The following is a 16,800-nucleotide window of genomic DNA, read 5'->3' as shown; positions in this document are numbered from 1 at the left end:
TTATTTTAATTACGTTATTAAAACATATATTTTACATGGTAGGTGTAATTTACTTTTTGTATAATTTCAATGCAAAATTGATGCATACACATCTTTGAATACATACTTCCTCTGTTCTTTTTTACTTGACCTGTTTCTTTTATCACGCTTGCTAATGCAAAACTTTAGCAATCAATAACTTTATTTCTCCGTAAGTAAAAATTATAAAAGTTGTATATTATGATAGTACTTATTGAGACAAATTCAAAAATATCTCACATGAATATATTTTTCCTTACATATCATTCACAAAAAACGGTCAAAGGAGGGGTGATGAATAGCGTAAAAGTCAAAGCGGATCAAGTAAAAAAAGAACGGAGGAAGCATCATATATGGAGTAAATTATTTAATTAATGGTTAAAGTTTCTTTCAAAAAATAAAATAATGGTAATCATATATTACTGCCATAAGATCCAAATATGTGGGAAATATACAATCCTAGAGCAAGATATTTTTTTTGTTTTCTTTATTGGTTAGGAAGAATGTTGTGTAATTAATTGTATAATTTATAATTACATGACGACTTCTTTTCTTAAATAATTCTTTATTTCTTTCTTTTAAAAAAATAATCAATTTGACTTTGTTGTGCTTAATCATTTTCTTTTTTTAACTACTACAAGGCTAGTTCATGAGAAGAGAAAATTAATCTCAGAAAAAAAGAACTAGAAAAAAAGAGAAATAAAAATAATACAGAAATTAAAGATGTTAGAAGTAAAATTATTGATAATAATACTATTGGTAGTGGAAGTAATAGATGTTGGTAGCCTTACACTGAGCAAAGCAGCTATGGCAGAAGGAATGAGCAATTATGTTTACACTACTTACACTCATGCCATCTCTCTACTCTTTCTTATCCCGGTCGCTTTCCTTTACCACAGGTATGATTAACGACTTATCAGTATCCGTCTGAATTTAATTGTCATATTAGTAAGTCGGGATACCAATAAAGACAATTAATTGGGGACGGAGTGAGTGTTTTATCAGTACTTTTACAAGATTTGATTATTGCTTATATTGCTGTTTAATGGATTGGAACAGAAAAACTCCACCTCCACCAATTAGATGCTCTATAATATTGCGGATATTTCTGCTCGGAATTCTCAAGTAAGCTTTTCAATATTGATTTCTATTCTTTTTTTTCAAGATATTTGTACTTGTATTTGTTTGATTATAAAATTATAATATTTGATCGTTTTTGTCCAAGATTTTGTACATATTGTTGTTTTTATTTTGAAGTAATTAGTTTTATTTTCTGTAAGCTAGATATGTACATTATATTGTAAGAATTTTTTTTTTTTCCACCAAATTGTTTACTATATTTTTTTAAATATTTTTATGATTGAGTTGCTCTATGCTGAATGATCAAATATTAATTTTGTTCTTTCAAAAAATAAAAACTTTAATTTTGTTATAAACTTTACCGAGTTTTTATTATTTAATTTTTTCAATCCGTAAATCATGTTCAGCACTAATCCCCAATGGTCCCCTCCCTTTTATCTCTTTATGTGGAGGAATGGTCATCTACAGAAAGTTGGGCTTTGACATGGGCCTGCGTGTGTAGGCCCACGAGTAGTGCTATTTTAACTTGTATTTAAGTGGGTCATGCCTTATAACTTTATAAGTGAAATGAAAATTCGTACAGTCTCAAGTTTGAGTTGATCTTTTACAATGAATTTCATTGTATGCTCGTGGTGTGTTAGAAATTGTTATATACACCCTGTATGGTGCTCCTAAGGGTATTGTTTGCTCATTTTAATGGTTATTGCTTATTTTATCATCAAATGAGCAAACAAACACCGGGTGTACGTCATGCCTTATAAGTGGGTTGACACGCAAGCTAGTCTATCATGCTCATGCCAAAATCTAAAATTTATGTCAATGCATGGCCATGGCAGGCTGGTGTGCCTCTGTGATGTGTTAGCCTTGTGACTGATACCAGCCAACCAAAGAAATATATCAGCCAACTGATGTCTAATATCAGCCGACAAAAGGAATATATTAACCAACACAAAAACCATATCATCCAATAAATGAAACATATCAGCTAACACGTGAAACATATCAGCCAAATAGCAAACGAGTAAAATATATTACCCAGCTTGCCGCACGCATGCGGCAGTTCGCACCCAATACCTTCTCTTAATTTATTACTCTTTCTACTGTGAAACTTATGAGACTAAGGGCCTATTCACATTTACTGAACTGAGCTGAACTGAACTGAACTGATTGGAGCTGAACTGAACTGAACTGAACTGATTGGAGCTGAACTGAACTGAACTGAATTGAGCTGAAATAAATATTTTATGTGAGAAGGAAATTAAAAGCTGAACTGAACTGAACTGAACTGAACTGAACTGATTGGAGCTGAACTGAACTGAAATTAAGTAAATATGAACAGGCCTTAATCCATACTTTGTAGGTTGTAATACTGTTACTTGATGAACTAGTAGCTTTGGTGTTGAGCTGATCATAGTGGCGAATTGAATAGACTCGGAGTGTATATCCAAATTTTTTGAACTTATGGGCTGATACATTAGGCTGGTCTTTTAGGCCCGAAATTCGGCTACTTATACGATTAACTATAAACAAATAAAATAAATAAATAAATAAATAAATAAAATGGATGTGAATAATACGAAATACAGAATATCTTGTACTGTATCTTTTATTCTTTTAATCACAATTGTGTTTTTTTTTTTTTTTTTTTTTTTTTTTAAGGAAAAATCACAATTGTGTATTTGAATATACCTTTCTCATTAATATTGATAAGTCATTTTCAAAACTTATACATTCAATTCAAAGTATCACATTAACGTTATTAACAGACAGATATTAAACATAAATTAACATTTAAAGTCTTTGATTGCACATACATGAGTAAAAGATATTTTGTATTTTAATTTATGCAGTTGTGCTTGTTCCATCTTCTTGTATACTGGAATACGTTATAGCTCACCAACACTTGCATCAGCAATAAACAATCTTTCCCCTGCTTTCACTTTCATTTTGGCCGTCATTTTCAGGTATGATTTGCATTTTTTATTTAATTTAATAGTCCATCAATATCTTTTTGATATAACCTATTTGACTATGTATGTTTGACCATTGAAAATAACTGAGTTATTAGTTAACACGGTCAATTAACCTTACTACATGTACCATAAGATGTTTCTACTTTCTAGTATTAAGTTTTAGTAATTATAATTATGAAATAAATTGTGGAATATAGGATGGAGATTTTGAGCTTAAGTGCACAAAGTAGCATACTAAAGTTGGTAGGAACCATAGTATCAATTAGTGGAGCATTGGTAGTGATCTTCTACCAAGGGCTCCCAATCATTTTATTCTCTTCACCAATCAAGACATCTTTTGATCATGTTATTGAACATCATCAAGCTCAACCAAATTGGATTGTTGGGGGCATCTTGCTTTCTATGAGCAGCATAGTTATCTCACTCTCATATGTTACTAAGGTACTTTCTTTAAAATTGCATTATTATTTCTTTGCAATATCAAATATTTTCCTAAGCAAGATTAAATTTATGACAAAATCATGCGAAACTATTCCACATTTTTATGTTTTACCTTTCTCTCCATAAATACGACGTAATTAAAGATTATTGTTACATACAATATTTTCCTAACATTAATTACTTTCTTGTTCTTCAGACATGGATTGTGAGGGACTTCTCTTCAGAAGTGCTGATAATACTAATTACTTTCTTCTTTGAGAGTATAGTGGCAGCAATTGCTACTTCAATTGCTGAAAATGATGCAAGTGTTTGGAGACCAACCATAGGTATCCAATGGATATCAATTTTAGTTGGGGTAAATCTTCATAATTTATGGGTCATACTTTTCTTTTCTTTAAGAATTTTCAATTTCTTGTGTTTTCCGTATATATAATACCTCCGTCCATTTTATAACGATTTTTAAGCGTCCTTATTTTATTAAGAGTCCTTTTAAAGTTCTTAATGCTTATGCTTTATTTCCCTCACAAATTTTTAAAAAAAGCGGGTGTTCAATAATGATATTGAATGGCGGATTTTAAGGACAAAAAAACTGTCCTGGGCACGTGCTTTCCAAAATTAAAGAAAAAGAACTTTCTCTCTCCTTGATTTTCTCCTTCATTCACTCATTCACGCTTTCTCTCTCCTCGTTTTTCTCTCTCTAAAAACCAGTTAACTGCGATTTCTCTCTCCTCCATTGTTGCTTTTCGAGCTTTTTCGAGCTTTTTCTCACTTTTCTTTCACTTGTGAAGTTGTTTATCGCTTAATTGTGGTTAGTTTACTTATTTTTTTGAGATTTTTGTTAGTTTAAATTGTTTTGGTTCTTCGATTTTTAGGTTTTTTGATTTTGATTTTGTTTTCGTTTTTTGTAGTGTTAGTTTCAGCAATGGTGAAGAAGAAGATTACAAAGAAGGCTGTAGATGCTGAAGAAGGTGTGTTTGTTTAATTTTTCATCATTTTTTCGAATTTTCAATTGAATTTTCGCTTATATATGTCGAATTAGTAGTGCATGTTATTTTTTATTGTTTTCTGTTGATTTATTATGCATATTATGATAATTGAATTTCAATTTTGAAGTTATTATGTTTAATTTTGCTTTATTTTATTGTTCATTGTGATAATTGGTTCAAAATTTGATATATATGTGTTGTGGTGTTGTTACATGTTAAACAAATTTTGCATGTTTGTTTTCAGAAGTTTTATTCATTATTCTTCAAGTTTTGATGTTAGGTTTTAGTTAGATTATGAGAATAGTATGCATATCTGCATTGTGTTTGTGTATATGTGTTTGAGTACCAGTAATATGTGCATTGTGCATTGTGTGTGAGTAATATATACATTGTTATTTATATGCATGACAAAGGTTATTTTATGCTTTGAAAAGGGTCACTTTATGCTGTGAAAAGGGTCACTTTATTCTGTCAAAAGGGTCACGTTTGTATTTAAAAGGGTTACTTGTTGTAGTTTAAAGGGTGACTTTATGCAGTGAAAAGGGTCACTTTATATAGTTAAAAGGGTCACTTTATATAGTTAAAAGGGTCACTTTATGCTTGTTAAAGGGTTACTTTTTTATTTAAAAGGGTTACTTGTTGTATTTTAAGGGTGACTTTATGCAGTAAAAAGGATTTTTATGCATATATTCTAAATTTTCCCCTGAGTAATTTGTGAATTTGTAATTTATGGTTATCCTCTGTATTAATTAGATATAGGTGGTTCAATAGGTGGATATCGTTATAAATCGCCTTCAAGGGGAAAAGGAATGGGTAAAGAGCCTGCTAAAAAGAACAAGACAGGTCCTGAGAAGGACAAAACAGAGTCTAAAACTGGGAAGTCTAACATTGTGAAGGCTAAAACTGTGAAGGCTAAAACTGTTCCTAAGAAGGCCAAAGCAGAGTCTCAGAAGGTTAAAGCATCTCCTAAGAAGTCTAAAATTGTATCTAAGAAGGCCAAAGCAGATGCTGAATTGCAAGTAGTTTCTGATTCTGATTCTGATACTGTTGTGTAAGTATAAATGTTTTTTGTTTTGTATTTTTTTAATCATATATATCATGATTCTGATTCTGATTCTGATATTGTTTTACTTATATTATTATTATTTAGGGAAAAAAGACCCTTGATTGCAAGGTGCAGACCACACACATTGGAATTAATGATGAGTAATTTTAGTCCTAATCAACAAAAAGCTGTTGAAGAAATAGGTTTTGGTGGTTTATTACATCTGAAATTGAAAACTTTGAATCGTCAAATGCTACATTGGCTGGTTGAACACTTTAATGGAGGTAGCTGCATGTTCACTATTGCTGCTGGTAAAGAGTTTGTAGTTACTAAAAATGATATATGTGATGTCTTTGGCTTGCCTATGAGTGAGATTGCTGTTCCTGAACTTCAGAAGAATCCTGAAGAAGGTAGTGTAGATAAACGTATCATTCAGTCATGGAGACATGATTATGGTCTTACTGAGAAGCAACCTCTACATTTGTCAAAAGTGGAGTCTAGGATGGTTGATTTGGATGATGGTGGTGAAGAATTCAAGAGATGTTTTGTGCTACATGCTATGTCTAGCTTCTTAGCTCCTACTACTAATAGGACTGTTTCATTGAAGTTGCTGAAGGCTGTGGAAAATGTTGATGAAATCAAAACATTTGATTGGTGTTCATATGTTTTGAAAAAATTAAAGAAGGCTGTTGTGAATTATAAGAATGATGAAAATGCTCAAAATGTAAGTGGTTGTTTGCTAGCTTTGCAAATTATGTATTTTCATCGATTAAATTTCCAAGGAGAAAAGGAAAGTAGTACCCTTCCTTTGATTCAACATTGGACTGATGCGAAGATTAAGAAGCGGATCAATTTGGAGATTAAAGCTGGTGATTTTGGGCAGGGACCATTGGATACCCTTACATATCCCGTTTCACAGCCTGAAGTTAGGGATCCTATAACTCCTGTTGTTAAGCAAACTTGTGGTCAAGGGGCTTCTACAAGTGGTAGAAGTGGCCGCATTCTTGCATTTGATCTTCCAGAAAGTGTGATGACTGATGATGAAATTAAAGAAATTTCAACTGATGTAAGTGCTCTTTTTTTTTTTTTATTTAGTTATTATCTCTTTATATGCACTAAAGTTACCCTTTTTGTGCACTAAAGTTACCCTTTTTGTGCACTAAAGTTACCCTTTTTGTGCACTAAAGTTACCCTAAATATTCAGTTATAAGGGTTACTTTATGCATTTTAAAGGGTAACTTTATGCATAATAAAGGGTAACTTTATGCATTTAAAAGGGTAACTTTATGCATATATCATGAATTTTCATTTGTTTTTTATTTTTATTTTTTACATTTGTATAGTTTCTTATTGGTTCATATGTTTGCAGGCTGTTCATGAAACATTTCTTTTGGTCAAAAGAAATATGGATGTATTATTGTTGGTTCAGTCACAGGGTTTTCAAACCTTGAGTGATATGATTGCTTCTCGCAGAACTGAATCATTATCCTCTGATGATCCTGTTGTATTTTCTCAAACACAACAGTTACTTTCTGATCCTCATTACCTGAAGCTTTTAGATGGTTTAATTGAGGAGTGTAACAAGATGAAGTCTATTCATGAAATGTTTCGTGATTTTTATGAACCTGAATGTCATAACAATGATGATCCTGATAATGAATCTGAAGAAGATTTGAATTTGAATAGGTCTGAGGATGATGTCAATGGTAAAGGAAAAAGTGTTTTGATGAATAGGTCTGAGGATGATGCTGGGCCTTCTGTAGCAAATGCTTCTAGACGTATCGTCAGAGGCAATAAATCTTTTTGCTCACTCGACTGTGGGCCAGTAGGTGTGGATGTTCCTTTTCTTACTCTGTTTTTGAGGTCTAATGCTCGGATTTTCAAGAAATTGCCCAAGTTACATCAGGAAATTCTTGATTATTGTTTACTGAAGGATGATTCAATGATGAGGAAGTTAAATGTCATTTTTTATAATAATTATATTTTATATGTTTTTTTTCCTTTATTTTTTTGTTTAATGCTTATCTTATTTTTTATTGTTGCAGTGAGAATCTTGTTACTATTGGGATGAATTTTTTAATTCCAAGAGAAGACATGGTATCCCTGGTAGCTCCACTTAGAATTAGATGGTGCATCATTGATTGCTACTGTCTGTATTTGAACGAGAAGGCATGTTTTGATTCTGGTCCTCGAAAATTCTTCTTTGGTGTGAGGCAAAGTGTAAGTAATTTGATTTTTTTTTTTATATGCACTAAAGTTACCCTTTATGTGCACTAAAGTTACCCTTTATGTGCACTAAAGTTATTATCTTTTTATATAAACAAGTTCTCATACTTTTAATAGTTTGCATTCTTGCATGTTTGTGAAAACATTGGCAAAGGTGAAGTTTCACAAGCTGTTAATGATTTGCACGGTTTATGGGAAGGTTGGGTGAGCTATGAGAATCCTGAATGTGATATTATGGATGCTGAACTGGTATATTTCATGATAAATTACTATCAAAACTTTAAAAAAGTTCTGTTTTGTGTTAAACTGTCTAAATCAGTGTTTTAATTTTTTCTGTTTCAGATATATTTTCCTGTTCTTATTGAGAATCACTACATTTTGTTTGTTATTGATCATACAAAAGAGGTGGTATATTATCTTGACAATATCATCTGGCGTGATGATGCTCTTGAATATACCAAAGAATTGTCTTCACACTTGGTATGTTTATGTTGATTTCATTGTTATGTTTCTGTTTACTTATTGTTTCCATTTAAATTTTTTTTTTCTTTTTTCTTGTTTTATTTTATTCTAAACTTTTATATTTTATGTCAGTGTGATCAAATGGGTGTTTTTCTCGGAAAAAGAAATCATCCAAAGAGTGTTCAGCTACCTTCTTATAGGTTTCAAATTGTTGAGTTGGAATGGAGAAAAGAAAAAGTTGACAATTTGGACTGTGGGGTGTTTGTTATGTATCACATGCTCCATTTTGTTGGCGAATCGTTCAAATTAAATGAACTCAAAACAGTAATTATTCATCTATTTTGTATGTATTTTTTCCCTTTCTAATGCTTTTATTAATTACATATTGATAAGTTTTTTTTTTTTTTTTTTTTTTTCTGTTGTGAGATTATTGGGAGAAAATTTCTGCGAGGTGAGATTTGTACGACACTGGTGCTGTGTGATTTGAATGAATCTAGGAATGATGTGTTGTCAGAATTAGAGAAGTTCAATGAGAAGAAGAAAGATCCTGCTTATTGCCAAGAAATTGAAATGAGAAGAAAGGATGCAATTGCTGCAAAGAAGAAGAAAGATAATGAAGAAAGAATAATGGCAGCTGAAGTAGAAGCAAAGGCAGAGGCAGACGAAGAGAATCCCAAAGGAAAAAGGGCAAAAAAGAAGACAGACAAGTACACTCCTTCTAAAGGGTGAAATGACTGTTAGAAGCAAAGGTTGATTAGGTCTAGGAGCATTTTTTGAACAATGAAAAAACTTAATGTTTGTGCATATACATCAAGTTAAATGATGTAATTAAACTTAGTGGTTAGTTTTTTGTTCTTTTGGAATACTGATGTATGTGCATACATTAAGTAATTTGAAAGGTTCTTGTGTATGTTTTTTGGGGTCACTTTTGTGCATAAAAAGGGTTACTTTGTGGCATAAAAAGGGTTACTTTTTATATTTGATAAGGTATACTTTTTTGGGTAGATAGGGTAACTTTTATGCATGAAAAGGGTAACTTTTATTGACAAAAGGGGTAACTTTTATTACTTGAAAGGGTAACTATTAACAAAGAGAAGGTTAATTTAGTGGATAGAAAGGATAAGGTATACTTTTTTTGGATAGATAGGGTAACTTTTATGCGTGAAAAGGGTAACTTTTATTGACAAAAGGGGTAACTTTTATTACCAGAAAGCGTAACTTTTAGTGGATATAAAGGATAACGTTTATGCATGAAAAGGGTCACTTTAATTCATGAAAAGGGTAACATAAGTTGATGTTTCCAAGAATTAAATATCTGCTAATAAAAGTGTCAATCACATTTTCATTAAACTTGTCATAGAGTAAAAAAACAAAAGAAAAATAGTTTAACAATACAAGGTATATTAATTTCAAAAAAAAAATGTTCAAAAAAAGATCTTAAAAGAGTCGTAAGTTAGGTGTTTTTGATCCAAATTCTGAATTTGGAGGTGGCAGTGCTGGTTTTCTTTTTCTCTTGCTTTTTTCAAGTCCTCCTTTTGCTCTCTTGCTTCTTCCTTTTGTTACAGCCGTTTTAGGATCAAGTATTTGTGGTACACTTGTGCTTGTACTCGATGCTGAAGAAACATCAGTATTGCTTTGAGTGCTGTCTGCCACATCAGGAATGTTAGAAGCAGCTTCTGTACTTTCTTTCTAAGCAGCAATAGCAAGTAAGTCTTCCACCATTTTAAGACTGTTTCTGAAGCTTAATAATACAAGGTATATTAATTTCGAAAAAAAAAATGTTCAAAAAAAGATCTTAAAAGAGTCGTAAGTTAGGTGTTTTTGATCCAAATTCTGAATTTGGAGGTGGCAGTGCTGGTTTTCTTTTTCTCTTGCTTTTTTCAAGTCCTCCTTTTGCTCTCTTGCTTCTTCCTTTTGTTACAGCCGTTTTAGGATCAAGTATTTGTGGTACACTTGTGCTTGTACTCGATGCTGAAGAAACGTCAGTATTGCTTTGAGTGCTGTCTGCCACATCAGGAATGTTAGAAGCAGCTTCTGCACTTTCTTTCTGAGCAGCAATAGCAAGTAAGTCTTCCACCATTTTAAGACTGTTTCTGAAGCTTTCTTCCATAAATGCTCTTGTGTCTTCATTTTCTTGACTTTTTAAGATTAGATTGTAGTATTTCCTCATCATTGTTTGCCTCCATGGAATATATTGCTGTTTAGGATCCTGATTCTTCAACCTATCCCATGCCTCTGTTTTTGCAAACTTAGTCCATCTTTTTGAAACATACTTATCTGGTATTCTTGTTACTGAATGCAAATGTAGAATTCTGATGCAATGATAACATAACCATCCAGATGCTTCAAAATTTTTGCAAGTGCACCATACAGTTTGGCTCTCATGTATATAGTTTACTTGATGTGCAGACCATGGCTTGTCTTCTAGTGTTACTTGATAAAGTAGGCATTCTTCATTACTGCCTAACATCTGAACAGTTGTTGCCATAGAGTATCCAAACTCCTCTTCAAAATCTCTAAAGAGTGATAAAGTGAAAACCTGTACATCAAAATCATGTAGGTTCATTTAAATTGCCATATATTAGGTGTAATTTATGTAGTTGTCAGTTAACTTTTTACCTGTGCAGCATGCTTTAGCATTCCAGAGAGAGGCAATGAAGTGAATGCTATTGACTTGCTACAGGTAAACTCATCATATTTCTCTGTGCTTCTCCAACGATTGGTTGTCTTCTTAAATATGGTATAAAATTCTGTCAAAGTAGTTGTTTTACTTGCTCTGAATCCTATAGCATGATTAGTGCTTTCACTCCTTTGTGACGATAAGATTCCTGCTGAAAAGAAATCTCTACTAAGGGCAGGACACCATTTGTCTTTCAACTCATACACTCTTTTGTACCAAGAGTGTTCTGTCAACTCATATTTCTGCAACATTGCCTGCCACTTTTCTTCGAATTCTTGTTCTGTCACACACATCTTTAAGCACTGGTTGAATGCAAATTTGAATTCTTTGTCTTTTTTAAGAGCTCCAAATCTGGTTATGGCATTTTGCTCCAAATGCCATATACAAAGTCTATGCCTTGTATTTGGAATCACCTGCATTGAAAATAAAGGGGTCACTTTATGCTGTTAAAAGGGTTACTTTATGCACTAAAAAGGATAACTTTATGCAGATAAAAGGGTAACTTTTATGTGAAAAGAAAAACTTTATTGTCAGATCTCAAATCTGTAAGATGTCAATATAAATCTTTTACCTCCAGAATTGCATTTGCCATTGCTTGGTCCTGGTCAGTGAATATTGAAGTTGGTTTTCTATCCTCCATAGCTTTGAAGAAGGTTTGTAATAACCACACAAATGAATCTGTTGTTTCATCCCCAATAAAAGCACATGCAAACATACAATTATGCCAGTGGTTATTTATGCCAACAAATGGAGCACATATAAGATTATATCTGTTGGTTCTGTATGTTGTATCAAAGACAAGAACATCTCCATATATCCTATAGTCTTCTAGCATCATTGAATCTCTCCAAAAGATATTGCAAATTCTTCCTTCTTTGTCAAACTTCACTCTAAAAAAGAAGTTTGGATCCTCTGATTGTTCTTGACTTAAAATGTTCACTAAAGTTTGAGCATCTCCAGCCTCAATTTGTTCCATTCTTAACCTTGAGCAGAAATTCAGGTGATCTACAACACTATGGCCTACATTCTGTTCTCCTCCAGCCTCTGTAGCCATGTAATAGTAAGTGTCCATTGTAGTTAAACCTGAAGATTTCATTGTTTTGATTGCTTCAGTTTTTTCCTTTGTCATTTTTCTTTCAGAACGATGCAAATAATGCCACTGTGGCTTTGTTAGCTCGTGGTTATGCTGAATAACATGAGACACCACCTCAAACTGTCCTTCTTTATTCACTTTTGCTCTTATGCATGCCTTGCAATTTGATCTTGTAATGGCTACTTGTCTTGGCTTTCTTGCTTTTACATTTACATCCTCTTCATCAACCATTTCAACTAACTTTGTTTTCTTCTGACCTGAATGTCTCTTTCCCTCAGCAGAACACACATAGTTTTTCTCAGTTACTATTTTTGTGTGTTGTTTGAATCTAGTTGTATGTTTTCTTATTGAAAATCCCAGTATAGCAGCATGTTTTTCATACAATTCCAAAATTTCTTCAAAAGTTTCTCTTACCACACCAACAAATGATCCTCTAAGATCTAAACCAGAAGCATCAATTGGATTTGTATCTGTTATTTAATACAAACAAATCAGATAATAACCACAGCCAGCATAAAAAAGGGTAGCATTCGTGTGAAAATAGGGTAACTTTTATGCATGAAAAAGGTAACATTTAGGCATTCAAAGGGATACTTTCTGCATACAACTTGAATTTTCAGCATACAATTTGAGTGTAACATTTGTGCATAAATAGGGTCACTTTTAAGCATGAAAAGGGTAACATTTAGACATTCAAAGGGTTACTTTTTGCATACAATCTGAGTGTAACATTTGTGCATAAATAGGGTCACTTTTAAGCATGAAAAGGGTAACATTTAGGCAATCAAAGGGTTACTTTTTGCATGCAATCTCAAAAGTTCTGCATTCAATCTGAGGGTAACATTTAGGCATAAATAGGGTCACGTTTATGCATAAAAAGGGTAACAATTATGTATTCAAAGGGTTCTTTTTAGCATACAATCTCAAAAATTTATAGAAATTACCTTCAGTTGCATTTGTTTTGGTTGTTTGTTCTGAATTTGAATCAATTGATTTATCAGGAACCACTTGATTTTCAGCATTGTGTATTGCGTCTTCTGCATTATCAATTGCTTCTGCATTGTCTGGATGGTTGAATATTGGTACGAATTCATCTCCAAAACAATAAGTTTCTTCTTCTTCTATAATCGATCGATTTAAATCGATTTCAAATTCAGTCTCAACTTGCCTCTGTTTTTGTAGCAATTCGTGAATGAGATTGCTGCATTTTGTTGTATCGAAAGTCGAATTCTCCATTGATGATCGATTTCTGCAATTTGTAAGTTTTCTCACCTTTTTTCTCCTCGATTGATGATCGAATTCTTCTATTTGTGCGTTTTCTCACCTTTTTTCTCCTTTATTGATGATCGATTTCTGCAATTTTTGCGTTTTCTAACCTTTTTTCTCCTCGATTGATGATCGTTTTTTGCAATTTTTGCGATTTCTCACTTTCTCTCTCCTCCATTGTTCTGCGTTTTCTCACTTTCTCTCTCCTCCATTGTTCTGCGTTTTTTTGATTTAGGTATAAAATTCCGTGATTTTAAATTAAGCTATTTTAAAAAAAAAAAAAAAAAAAAAAAAAAACAATAAAGAAGTTGCACGTGAGAAAAACCCGATGTACAGTAAAAATACTGTACACCGGGTACATGCAAATGGAGTTGTATTTCCCTTTTGAAAAACATAATTTACCATCTTATTTTCTTACATTTTCACTCACACTTTATTCCTTATCCTCTTTTTTTAAACTAACTCACTTATCTACACACACATTATTGTATCAACATACACAAATTAAACGTATGTATACTTTCACCTATTGTCTTAAATTGTGTACAATAAATCATTGTTAAGATCACTATGTGAACAAGACATAATATAAGTATCAACACAAATTAAACGTACGTATTATTACTATTGGTTTTCCTTACAAAATTTATTAGTTTTTGTGCATTGTCTAAATTTGAGCAGGCTGTAGCAGCTAGTTTAGTAAATATTGTCGATACATGGGCATGCAGAGTGAAAGGACCAGTGTTTGTAGCAATGTTTAAGCCACTTCAAATGATTATTGCTGTTATTATGGGAGTTTCGTTCCTTGGGGATGTTCTACATCTTGGGAGGTACTTCTTTATTCTTGGCTTAACATTCTTGGCTTATTAAGAATCTCGTTCACTAGCTACAAACACTAATACGAGTATAATAAATCAGTAAAAATAAATTTCAACCAACGAAAACATTTTTCAGTCAATAATATTACCGGTTTGGATTAGTGATAATGGTTTTACTTCAATAAAAAATTAGGTGAACTCAACAAGGCTTTACAAATCATATTATTGCAATAACCTAATCCCATTATAGATCATTTATATATAAAAAAAATTAAAAAAAAAATCCCTAACTCAATTTTACCCTATCTAACATGATCAATGTTAAAAAAAATATTAAATTTATTAGTTAATTTTATAAAATACTTGAAAATTGAAAAGGTTTAAAAAAAAAAAAAAATCATTTTGTGCAGTGTAATTGGAGGATTGATCATAGCATTTGGATTTTACACGGTGATGAAAGGAAATGCCGAAGAAGAGATGGTCAATAAAGATGATAAAAATAGATTGGCTTATATCATTGATGAAGATGAAGAAGAAGAACATCCTCTAAAGATCCCTATACTATATGACAAAGCATGGGTGCATAATTTCTAAATATAGTCTAATTTCATCCTCCTTGTACAAATTGTATGTAAAGATCTAAATGTATATGTTGTCATGAGTTTGATTTGGAGAATAAATCATTTATGTTTTGTACCATGACACAATTCGAATTGGTCTAATAGTCTAATACAATAATGGAAGTTTCCTATATTTAATTCATCTTATGGGTTGCAAAAAGTCCATCAAATTAACATAGATAAAGCATTGAATACAGTATTAATCAAATTAATAAAAAATTAAAAACCCTATAGAATTGAGAGATGAATAACTTTAAGTAGGGAAAGCATTTCAGGATATGGAAACTTAAATTATGGATGGAGAGAGTAATAACCTAACCACATTACCAAACTATTGACCGCCTTCATCAAAAAGGATGAATGATATAGACAACGAAGGATATGTAGTAAATGTTGAGGATAAACACACCTCTTGCGGAATAATCAATCGACCAAACAACAAACCACAAGCACACACAAGCTACTAGTTTATTCAAAAGTCACACTTAACCCAAACTATATGTATGTTCTCCAAGATCAACACACAACCAGCAATATTAACAGACCAAAGGCAGCAACATACGGCAAATAACGAGCATAATCAAACAAGGAAGAGACACACGATTTTTACGTAAAAAACCTCTTCGATGTGAAGATGAGTAAAAACCACGGGACTTTAGGAGTCCACCCAAATTGTTCTTATTATGATCAAAGGAATGTTACACAAACACAATTCCAAGTCTAAAATATGGGTACTCAATTACCCAACAACAACAATCATAAGAACAAAACAATTGAGGAAGAAATTGAGAGATTAAACCAGAAAACGGAGCTTCTGTCCAGAGGCCGTATTTCACGAACCAGAGCAGAAAATGACAATCCGACTGTTGAAAACGAAGACCTAGATGTCCCGGACAAGTTTTCAAAATTTGAGCCAAATCGGACCACGGATGAGCTTCGATCGGGGCTGATTTCTGAGGCTGCACAGTGAAAACCGTGAGCTAGGCTACTCTTGTGAACTCTCTGTATTTTTCTCAGACTCTCAACTAATTTGCTTCCCTCATTTACTCCTTATTCTGGCAGCAAGTGATTAAGTCCCCAAAGACTTTGTTGTCCCAAAGGCTTCTACCGTAAGACACCCACAAAGTCAAGAAAGGAAGCTTCTCTTAGAAGACTTCACATATGGACCTTAACTACACTACTTGCCCTAAAACTAACACAACATCAAATGGGCTTTTTCCACATAGGAAGGGATCCATAGCCCAACAGTAAAAAATAAACTCTTTCGGTTTCATTATTTTAATTGTTTTGGCAATTATTTACAATATGAAAGAATTTTCTAATTATCATTCTTATTGTATAAGAAAGATTTGTAATTATAGATAATGATAATTAAAAATATCGAGATATGCATTGGCACACCGGCATGTTCAGTCAAAACATAAGCAGCAAATATCTAAATTTTGAGCTTGATTTTATTTTGATATGTATTTGATTTTATTTTATTTTTATTTGATTTTTTTTTTTTTTTTATGATGTTGATGTGCTTGATTCTAATTGATGTTGATTGTTAATGGTAGATATTATGCAACATTCATTAATTAATACTATTACAACAATTATTATTTTTTTGAAGGAACAACAATTCATTCATTTTATTCATGTATAAAAAGTTATTATATTTTTGAATGATTATTGTGTTTTATAAAGGTTAAGGGCCTGTTCATATTTACTGAACTAAGCTGAACTGAACTGAATTGAATTGATTGAAGCTGAACTGAACTGATTGGAACTAACTGAACTGAACTGAACTGAATTGAGCTGAAATGAATATTTTATGTGAGAGGGAAATTAAGAGCTAAACTGAACTGAACTGATTGGAACTGAACTGAACTGAACTGATTGGAGCTGAACTGAACTGAACTGAACTGAAATTAAGTAAATGTGAACAGGCTCTAAATCAAAAAGAACTTTTTTATACAAGACACACAACTTTTTACATTGACATATAGAAATACGTAGTATTTTTAAGGAATAAGGATTAGGCAAGACTAATTCCAAAGCCAGCCTTAAAAAGGAACTATTCATTCCTAAGACTTTGTGGCACGTTCTT

The 16,800-nt window shown here is 32.2% G+C and overlaps 3 protein-coding genes and 1 long non-coding RNA gene across 8 annotated transcripts; 3 read left to right on the top strand and 1 right to left on the bottom strand.

Annotated features, from left to right (window-relative positions):
• Positions 1-674: 674 nt before the first annotated feature.
• On the top strand, positions 675-14,682 carry LOC145600725 (WAT1-related protein At3g28050-like). Its single transcript, XM_081656597.1, has 7 exons — positions 675-917; positions 1,078-1,143; positions 2,949-3,062; positions 3,269-3,512; positions 3,709-3,867; positions 13,952-14,100; positions 14,499-14,682. The coding sequence occupies exons 1-7, from the start codon at positions 742-744 to the stop codon at positions 14,680-14,682; spliced, it is 1,092 nt and encodes a 363-aa protein (XP_081512723.1). The 5' UTR covers positions 675-741.
• On the top strand, positions 4,041-9,143 carry LOC145602194 (uncharacterized). Of its 5 annotated transcripts, none has more exons than XM_081658369.1 (10): positions 4,041-4,320; positions 4,421-4,480; positions 5,270-5,549; positions 5,649-6,609; positions 6,913-7,496; positions 7,589-7,763; positions 7,887-8,018; positions 8,112-8,249; positions 8,364-8,555; positions 8,658-9,143. In XM_081658369.1, the coding sequence occupies exons 2-10, from the start codon at positions 4,435-4,437 to the stop codon at positions 8,958-8,960; spliced, it is 2,811 nt and encodes a 936-aa protein (XP_081514495.1). In that variant the 5' UTR covers positions 4,041-4,320; positions 4,421-4,434; the 3' UTR covers positions 8,961-9,143. The 5 variants fall into 5 exon arrangements, with proteins under 5 accessions (XP_081514495.1, XP_081514493.1, XP_081514494.1 ...); XM_081658367.1 differs by having other exon boundaries at positions 5,252-5,549; XM_081658368.1 differs by having other exon boundaries at positions 4,041-4,480.
• LOC145602196 (uncharacterized) lies at positions 9,840-13,546 on the top strand. Its single transcript, XR_014104505.1, has 5 exons — positions 9,840-9,937; positions 10,155-10,295; positions 10,859-10,914; positions 13,006-13,086; positions 13,187-13,546. It is a non-coding gene; the product is annotated as an uncharacterized LOC145602196 (long non-coding RNA).
• On the bottom strand, positions 9,975-11,305 carry LOC145602195 (protein FAR1-RELATED SEQUENCE 5-like). Its single transcript, XM_081658371.1, has 2 exons — positions 10,851-11,305; positions 9,975-10,770 (listed from the first exon to the last, which is right to left on the bottom strand). The coding sequence occupies exons 1-2, from the start codon at positions 11,202-11,204 to the stop codon at positions 10,027-10,029; spliced, it is 1,098 nt and encodes a 365-aa protein (XP_081514497.1). The 5' UTR covers positions 11,205-11,305; the 3' UTR covers positions 9,975-10,026.
• Positions 14,683-16,800: the final 2,118 nt, after the last annotated feature.

The sequence above is a fragment of the Chenopodium album genome, chromosome 21, assembly GCF_948465745.1.
Source record: "Chenopodium album chromosome 21, dcCheAlbu1.1, whole genome shotgun sequence".
NCBI lineage: Eukaryota > Viridiplantae > Streptophyta > Magnoliopsida > Caryophyllales > Amaranthaceae > Chenopodium > Chenopodium album.
The sequence above is the reverse complement of the archived record's forward strand: the minus strand, read 5'-3'. Positions and strand labels throughout refer to the sequence as shown.